This window comes from Lacerta agilis, chromosome 8 (assembly GCF_009819535.1).
Source record: "Lacerta agilis isolate rLacAgi1 chromosome 8, rLacAgi1.pri, whole genome shotgun sequence".
Lineage (NCBI taxonomy): Eukaryota > Metazoa > Chordata > Lepidosauria > Squamata > Lacertidae > Lacerta > Lacerta agilis.
Genome location: NC_046319.1, coordinates 33,747,538 through 33,756,920, shown reverse-complemented (window position 1 = coordinate 33,756,920; position 9,383 = coordinate 33,747,538). Strand labels below are relative to the sequence as shown.

Sequence of the window (9,383 nt, the reverse complement as noted above, 5' to 3'; positions counted from 1 at the left end):
TTGCATTTAAAGGCAGAGTTACCTGAAACAAAGTCATCCTTCAGTTTACGTGCGAGATTGCCTTACTCCATATAAGCCCCCTGGACCGCTTTGATCTGCAGAACTGGCACCTGTTGCAGCAGGTGCCACATAAACTTATTCTGCATTTGTTAGAAATTGATCTTTCAGCGTGGCAGCACCTACACTTTGGAAATTATCACCTGCTAAAGTCCGCCGAGGAAGCTGCTGTTAAAAGGCAGAGGAGCAGGGACAGGTGGAAACGTTGGCAAATCCCCGCCCTCCTTCCCCCCCCCCGCTCCCAGGTTGATGGATTGTGCGCAGGCGCTCTGGAGACAAGGAGGAGCGAGCGCCTTTCGCAGCATCTCCCGGTTCTCCTTTCGCCTGGCCGCGATGACTCTGTGCACAGAAGCGGCCGTGGCGGCGCTGGGAGGCGGATCTGCTGCCCAGGCGGGAGGCATGTCGGAGCCAGCGCTGCAACCGAGGGCGGTCTTCACCTTGCCCAGGCAGCAGTCGCTCGCTTCGCCGCTGGTGATCAACCCCTTCGTGCAAGAGACGCGCCTGGATGCGAAGGATAAATCCCGGGTACAGGGGATTGACAGCCGCTGTAAACAGACCCCGGGGGTGGGGAAGGAGGATGGCCGGGGGCAGCCGGGGTGAACAGCACGGGGGCAGCCTGCGAGCTCGCTAGGGAGGGGTTTAAAGGGGCCCTTTGCAAATGCCTCTTCAGTGATGATGATGATAATAATAATAATAATAATAATAATAATGCGCGCGCACGACGCTCCGCTTTGCAAACATTGACAGGCGTTTTAAAAGCAAAAAGCCATGCTGAAGATTGAAGAAATGAAATCTGTTGCAGTCATTTCTGGGTCTCCATTTGGTGCCTGCCGACAGAGGAGGGGGCGGCGGAGGTTTCTGGCTGAAAAGAGTCTGTCCTTATTACATAAGCAGGCGAAGAATGCGTTCTGTTAGAATTCCTCAGAGCCCCACCTGCCTGGAGCTCCCGGGTCAACTTCCTGCAAACGAAAGAGGCAGCTTCATCTTTCGGTTGGCAGCCGTTTGCATCCTTTCTCTCTCTCTCTCCTTTTTTTAATGAGAGGGTTCTTTGGTTCTTTTGAGGGTGGAGAGGGTTTGCCCTGATCTCAGCCAAGGCCTCAGCTGATTGATCCGTGAAATGGGGATAAGGCATCATTTATAAGCGAGGCAAAAAAAATAATAATACATGAGTGGGGATAGTTTATACAAATCTTCTAGTTAGCATTGCCCCCTTGTATGGTTCTAGTGTCTTTTAATAGTTGAACCCCACATGTGCTTAAACAAACAAAATCTATTTTCCTGGCCAGCGATATGAATATGTGAACTTGACTGGAGTCAGACAGTGTGTTTGGGACTTTGATTGGTGGACAATATATGGGGTCCTCAGTGGAGGCCACTCTTCAATGCACCCTTTAGCCGAGCTGGAAATGTCAGCATTGGACCCTTCTGGTCACGTAGCCTGTGCTCTGCTTCTGTGGCCCCTTCTTATACAGGTACACAATGGGCTTCTCCAGATGGGATGCTTATCAAGCATCCTGTTTTGCTTGGATGCTGTGGTTAGGTTATAACTGGCTATATTTATTTATTTATTTATTTATTTATAGGGGAAGTGCTATAGATAATCCATTTTGCACACAGAAAGTATCCAGTTCAATCCGTGGCATCTCCAGGTAGGGGCTGGACAGGTCCCCTACCTGAAAACCTAGAAAGATGCTGCCAGTCCGTGTAGACAGTACTGAGCTAGATGGAAGAATGCAGTAGAAGGCAGCTTTCTATGTTCCTTCTATTTAAGGGCAAGGGTTGTAGCTCATTGGTAGAGCATCTGCTTTGCAGGCAGAAAGACCCGAGTTAAGTCCCCAACACCTGGAGTGGGAGAGACTCCTGCCTGAAGCCCTGAAGAGCCTCTGTCAGTCAGTGTAAACAATACTGAGCTAGATAGACCAATATATGTTTTGTTTTGTTTATTTATCAATTGAATGTACAGTATGTACTGTCCTTCATCTGAAGATCACAGGGCGATGTGCAACATAAAAATTCAAAATGAGAGCACAAAATTAATAACCAAGAACCAAAAACAACCCCCACCAACAAATTCAAATGGCCAGAGATAGTTTAAACAGCCAAAGGTCTGATTATAGAGGCCTGGTTATGTTCTGACTTGATATAAGGCAGGTTCCTATGTCCACACAGGCGTGGCAGGAAATTGTTGCCATTCTTACTTTCTACGTGCAATAAATTAATTTGCTTCCTTTCGTTTTCATACTGCTGCTGTTAGGTAAGCTACTATTCTTTCCATTTTAAAGATGGGAAACTGAGTCCATGCTTTGATGGAGGCATGCAGACTTCAAGCCTGTTGGGTCTCCTAAAAGAAAAGAAAAGAAACCTAAGAAACAGAAAGCATACTGTTAGAATTAAAGAATGTGCCTTTGAGCACGTTCTGAGCTCCAAAATTTTGTTTTCGATGCAAGAATGTGAATTGAGCTTGCAGCCCTTTAAACACAAAATAAGTTCATAGCTGGTTTGCTTTCTGCATTCCTGTGGCCTAATTTAGAAGTGGGAAAACTATTTTGCTGTTACTATTTTTAAACATTTGGAAAGTTTTTCTGATCTAAGGCAGATTGCCCAGAAATCTTATCAGTGGGCACTGTCCTGTTTTCTCTCCCCCCCACAATGTATTGTGAACAGCATAGCTCAGTATGACCAGAATATATTGCTGATTGTCCAAAGGTAAGGGTTGCAGCTGTTTCTCCATCCACTTTTGCCTCTGGCCACACCCGCTACTGGCATGCAAACTCCCCGACCCCCCCCCCCCCGACCCCAACCTGGAATATTCAAAGAATATGGCCTTCCAGCTGAACATATGTAGATTCCCCACCCATGAAGTAGGCGGTTCTGGGACAGATGAACAAATTGACCTGGTAGGCATTGGTGTAGGGAGCCGCTTTGCCGCCCGGAATGGCAAATGCGGGGGCACCCCCCTGGGGGCGGGATGCTGCTCCCTAACGCATGCCCTGATGTCATGACGCACGCGCAGCATCCAGGGTGGAGTGTGCATTTGCGGACATGCGCACTCCACCCAAGATGCTGGGCGGGAGTGGCCGGCACTCGTTCCATGCGGCAGCGGCAACCTTTAAGTCTGCAGCGTGTGAGCAGCAGCACAGACAGGCGAGGGTGGGGTGGTGGTGCCGAGTGTCACCCTCCCCCCAGGCTGGCACTCAGGGCACTCTGCCCCCATCGCCCCCCCTTGGTACACCACTGCTGGTAGGAGACATTTTCTGGTGAACGTAACTTTATAGCTAATGGGATCAGATTTAGACATGGAATCTTCATCTCATCTCACCTTAGTGTTTCTGGAATTCCAGATATACTTTGAACTCCAACCTCTGCAAATATACACACACACACACACTAGCAATCCTGGCAACTTGAAGTCCCCCTCTCCCCATTGCACAGACTTCAGATTAGCAGTTGCTTTGTTCAACATTCTTAATATAAGTGGTATGTTGAACCCTGCATTGTGGTGGGCTTTGATCATAAATATAATATTTTTTTGCTTTATGCTGACATTCTAATACTTTCCTGACTTCTGCTTCAAGCCCAGAGTTGTCAGAGTCTGGTTCAAACTTCTGCTTTCTCACTTCTCAGCAAAATCCGGCCCCCCATAAATGTTTTCCATATTGTAATTTTCTTTTAGAGGAAGAAGAAAAAGAAGTTTTTTTGTGAAATGTTAACCACAAGAAAAGTGCCACTGAAGTGACATTTACCACAGATAGCTGCAAGCACACATTAAACTCTGGTGTGGAAAAGCGCTTGTAATCAGAATGAATGCTTAATAAAGATGGAACATCCATTCAGATTTGTTGAAAGGACGAGACTATGTTCTACCTCCACTTGTTGGAGTCAGCCAGCAGGCGCTACTTATACAGTATTCAGGACAGGTAAAAGAAATGACATTTTCACGCAGCACACAGTTAAAGCATGGAACTTGCTCCCACAGAGGGCAGTAATGGTCACCAACCTAGATGGCTTTAAAAGATTAGACAGATTAGTGGAGGAAAGGACTAATGATGGCTATTAGCCCATGATGGCTGTACTCTGGCTCCACAACACAACAAAGAGGTGCAGGGACTCAGTTCCAGCTGAAAAAAAGCCCTGCCCATAGGCATCTGGCTGGCCACTGTTAAAACTGGATGCTGGACTAAATGGGCCATTGGCCTGATCCAGCAGGCTCTTCTTATCTTTTTAACATCTGATGTCATGTGTAACCTTACTGCAAACTTTGCACAAGCAAATTCTGTTGAACGCTCGGCAAGAGAGCCATCTGGAAGTAACCTGTGTTGTTTTTAGCATTGTAGCATAGTGGATGACCACAAACTCTGCATACAGGAGGTACTGTGGTCTATTGCCAAATTCTTTAAGTGGGGTAGGGAATAAATGTAGAGCTAAAGGGACCCCTGACGGTTAGGTCCAGTCGCGGACGACTTGGGGTTGCGGCGCTCAACTCGCTTTATTGGCCGAGGGAGCCGGTGTACAGCTTCCGGGTCATGTGGCCAGCATGACTAAGCCATTTCTGGCAAACCAGAGCAGCTCACGGAAACACCGTTTACCTTCCTGCCGTAGTGGTACCTATTTATCTACTTGCACTTTGGCGTGCTTTCGAACTGCTAGGTTGGCAGGAGCAGGGACCGAGCAACAGGAGCTCACCCCGTTGCAGGGATTCGAACCACTGACCTTCTGATCGGCAAGCCCCAGGCTCTGTGGTTTAGACCACAATGCCACCCATGTCCCCTTCCTAAAATTATGGGACACACACACACACACACACACACACACACAGTGTCACAGAGTCTCCACTTAGTGGCTTTCTAAGGTTGTTCCCATGTTGCTAGTTTGCCGTGGACCTCTGAACTACACCCTGAACAAAGGCACCCTGACAACATTTTCTGAGGTCATTTTAATCCTAGGAAGATGACAGGTTGATCCAGAGCATCTAAGTCATGCCCATGGAATGTTTTCTGCAGCATGTCTGAGCAGATCAGTGCTTTACCGCACAGTCTGATACAGGTCTACACGGAAGTAAGTGCCACTGACTTCAGTGGGACTTCACCTGTCTGGGATTCTTTAGTTGTGATTCCAGCATTGCTTGCAGTTGGAGTGGATGCTCCATTGTGCCCCCTCCAGCTGTACGATTTTATGATCCTATGATCCTTTGTATGTGTTGTGTTGCAGTCTAAACTGACTAGTGGGGGCACAGGGCATGCAAGCCCAGCCAACAGAACTAGACGAGCAAAGAGGAAGCTTATGAAACTTTGTGTGGCCGGATAAGAGGGCTGACACCCAGCCAGTCCTATGAAACTTCCCCACTCCGGACCCACCTTCCGTTTCGTTGAGAAGTGTAATGCTTCTCTTCCACCTTGTGATTTCAAAGCTAAGATAAACCACTTCCCTTCCAGTCACCTCCCGCACTCCAAAAATATCAGAGGCACTTCCACATGCCCAGTATCTGATGACTGGGAGATAGCTTCCTTCCTGCTTCCTGAAATTGCTGTCTTCCAGGGCATCTGACTGTTTTTTAGATGCTCTTAATGCATTTAAGTGATTTCAATGTATTTTTAACCTGTTTAATCCAGATTTACTGTTTCTGCAGGGTTTGGGTTTTTTTTTTTAATCTATCCAGATTAAATGGAAATATAATATGGGGTGACAGTTTGGTGAGGATGATGTCACATTGAGACTCCACAATAAGCTGCTGTGTGGAAGTACCCAGAGCATATCTGCCTTGGTGGCAAAGGGGGAGAATGCACAGTTTTCAAACCCAGGCTATCAAACCAGAGCCTGTTCTCTGCCCTGCTTCCCCCCTGTAGATCTTCTGCTTTTTTCACCATGACCTGCAGAAGGGATACAAATGCACTGAGTGCAGCAGCAGGTGGCAGGCATTATTTTTTTGGGTGGGGAACCTATCAGCAGATTCAAACCTTCAAGAAAGCATTTGGGATGGTCCCTTCAGAACTAAACCAATTTCCAAAATGCAGATTGAGGGTGTTTATATTTTGAGTACTCTCCTAATATATCAGAGGTGGTGGGTCAACACCTGGAGTGGGAGAGACTCCTGCCTGAAGCACACCCCTCACCAGCCTGCTGTCCCCCTCATTGAGAGTTTTCGGCTGGCTAGGATGTGTCCTTGAATGGCGATAGTGCCTATTCCCTGCCAGGATGGAAGATGGAAAGGTGTAAACCTCTGACTTTCCTGTGGCTAGAACAGAGCCTCTTGTACAAATATTTTTAAAGTGTCAATTGTTCCACTCACTGTTGCGTCTAGCCCAGCCCACCACTGGTGTTCAGCTGCCCCCAGAATGCTTCATGGATTGAAAAAGGTTCCCCACCTCTTCATTGCAGAATACTAAGTTTTTCCTGTGCACAGGGAAGGTTGTCGCCCCACCCCCCATGGAAATGGAGCCATTGTTGCTGCAGCTGGTGATAGCTGTTGGTTACAGAGGTCATACTCCCTGATACCTCAAGTATCTGAAGAAGTGTGCATGTACACGAAAGCTCCTACCAAGAACAAACTTAGTTGGTCTCAAAGGTGCTACTGGAAGGATTTTTATTTATTTATTTTGTTTCCCTGATACTGTTCAAGGTGAAATGTTATTTACCAGTACCTATTTACTGCCAAAGATCACGGGTTTTTCATATGGCTGCCAGACCAGCATGTTTTCTCAAAGAGCAGGTATAACCTGACATTCTGAGGAAGTGTTGCAAACGTTCATTAATGCTCTAAGACAGTTTGGCATCACATGTTGCTCCAAAAGACTGCAAAGACTGTCATTCTCTTCATTTTCAGTACCATATTTAGAGGAAAGCAATTCCTTTAAAAGCTCTGTAAAAATGTTTGCTAGCGCCTTTTAAAAAGAAAAAGGGGAAAAAAAAAACTTGATTGAGAGACCAAAAACATAATTTTTGTTATTTATTTATTTATTTATTAAACAGCAAAAGGAAGCCAATAGCATCTTGCTCCATTTTTCAGCAGATTTGGCCAAAAAAGTTGCCTTCAGGGATCTGAAGAGAGGCCACTCCGTGTGAGGCGAGGCTTCTTCTTCATGCACGGGTCCTTTTTACAGGGATATACAAATCTTCTCCGTGAAGACAGTCAAGTCCTTCTCTGTATTGTGTTGAAATTGGCAGACTCTTTGGCCTGGGCAGCTTCATTAATAAATACAGCTCACATTCTGCTAGAATTGATAAGTGCCTGAATATGCCATTTCTCCAAGCTTGAGTGTGGTGAATGGCAGAAGTGATCCACATTTGTGGCTTCACACATGTGGCTTGCTCTGTGCCACCTGTTTGCTGGGAATCACAAGTGGGGAGAAGGCTGTTGCACACTTGGGTGCATGCATTCCATGGGCATCTGGTTGGCACCGGGAGAACAGGATGCTGGATTTGATGGGCTTCTGGCTTGACCCAGCAGAGCCCTTCTTAGGTTCTTATTCTTATTGTGGGCGTTGAGCCTCATGTGTGCATGTTTCAAAGTCCCATTTTTCAGAATGGAGGTCTTGTGGATTCCACAAACAATTTCAGTTGTCTGTTTTGTCATGGAGGTTGCATTCACATTGCAGTTTATTCTGTATTCCTGACATTCCCCTGACTGTTCATTTCCACGTTATAGTTCAGCTTCCATACTACATAAAAGCCGCTTCAGGAAATATAGTGGAATATAGCAAACTTTTAGCGTTCATTTCAGTGTTACTGGCTTCCAGAATAAACCCATTTGCAAACAACACGGAAGTGAGGGCTAAACCTGCTCTATATTCCACTATATTTCTGGAAGTGGTTTTTACTTTGTGTGAAAGCTCAAACATGATGCGGAAGTTAACAGTTAGGGCAAAGTTGGGAAGACGGAGTGAGCTGCTGTGTGAATGCAGCCAGAGAATGCTGCATCTCCTCCTCAGTCAGGGAGGCCCAAGCATCATTATTCACATCCAGGGTGTGAATTCACATCAGGGAATTGGGGGTGGGGTGGGAGTCTGTGACCTTCTAAGTGCTGGTGGACTCCCAGATCCCATCATCCCTGACCATTGGCCATGCTGGCTGGGGCTGAGGAGATTTGGAGCCCATCACAATCTGGTGGGCCACAGGTTCTCCATCCCTGGTGCATGGCATTTTTACATCAAACACAACTTTAGGATGCCATTGTTTTTGAACATAAGAAGAGCTCTGCTGGATCGGGCCAGTGGCCCATCTAGGCCAGCATCCTGTTCTCACAGTGGCCAGCCAGATGCCTGTGGGAAGCCCTCAAGAAAGGAGCAGAGCACAAGAGCCCTCTCCCCTCCTGCAGTTTCCAGCAACTGGTGTTCAGAAGCATAGCTGCCTCTGACAGTGGAGGTAGGCATGGGCCACCCAAACTTCCTCAAAGGAACACTGATGAAATAATTCAAAAATAGGAAATGAACCTGGTGTTCCAAAACTGCATGGCTAACCTTTCTTGACCTTCATGAGATGATGTTACAAATGTTTTGTACTGATAGGAAATGGTGAGTATTTTTCTGTAAGCTGACCTCAAATCAGGGGCAGCCACCCCCTTGTGTTGGCTTCATCCATTAGACCACCAGCCCCAGCCTTTTGCACGAAATAGCCAAAGCTTCTCTGTGAATCTGTAAACTTGTATTGAACGCCTCACAGGAAGAGAATTTCTCAACTTCCTCAGAACTTCATTCTGCTGGTGCTCCTATAAACACTAGATGACGAAACACACAGTCTTTGAAGGTGAAATGCTACTGGTCTAGCCGCAAGTTAATAATAATAATAATTGTTACACTTGTTAGGGATACTAATTGGCCTATTATCTTATTTGGCATAAAGAAACTGCTTTTACCTGCCTTGCCCCTGTGCGGACTTGCCTCTTTGCACTCGTTTTAATTTGGATGGAAATTTGCTGCTGTCTTTCAAGTTTCTCGTTCAGTGTGAGGTCGCTTTCTGTGTTTCTGAGTCAGTTAAGTAACTTTGGTGTATTGTGATCTGCTGGGCTTCTAACTACCGTAATCCTATTCTGCCTTTGTCCTTGCAGACCTAGTTACCGCAAAATATGAGAGAGGGAAATTGGCTCGTTAGAAATAGGAAGTTTGGCAAGGGTTATGACTTGAGGCTTGTTCAGATGTTACGCTGAGCACAGGTACAAACTAGTTCTACCTGTGTACAAATGTTTGTGTGGAAGCGTGCAGTGGTGGTGGTACAGTGGTTAGAGGTGCCGTGCTAGAACCTTGGAGACCAGGGTTCAAATCCCTTTGTGACCCATGAAGCAGTCATCACCTTTCAACCTAACAGGGTTGTTACGACGATCAAATGGAGTTGGG

At 46.5% G+C, this 9,383-nt stretch overlaps 1 protein-coding gene across 1 annotated transcript in view; it reads left to right on the top strand.

The window, feature by feature from the left end:
• Window positions 1-340: 340 nt before the first annotated feature.
• Window positions 341-9,383, top strand: part of LPCAT2 (lysophosphatidylcholine acyltransferase 2) — a 33,266-nt gene continuing 24,223 nt past the window's right edge. Inside the window, exon 1 of the mRNA XM_033156840.1 lies at window positions 341-582. Within this exon, the coding sequence (XP_033012731.1) occupies window positions 391-582 (192 nt within the window). The 5' untranslated portion in view covers window positions 341-390. The remainder of the gene's footprint in view (window positions 583-9,383) is intronic.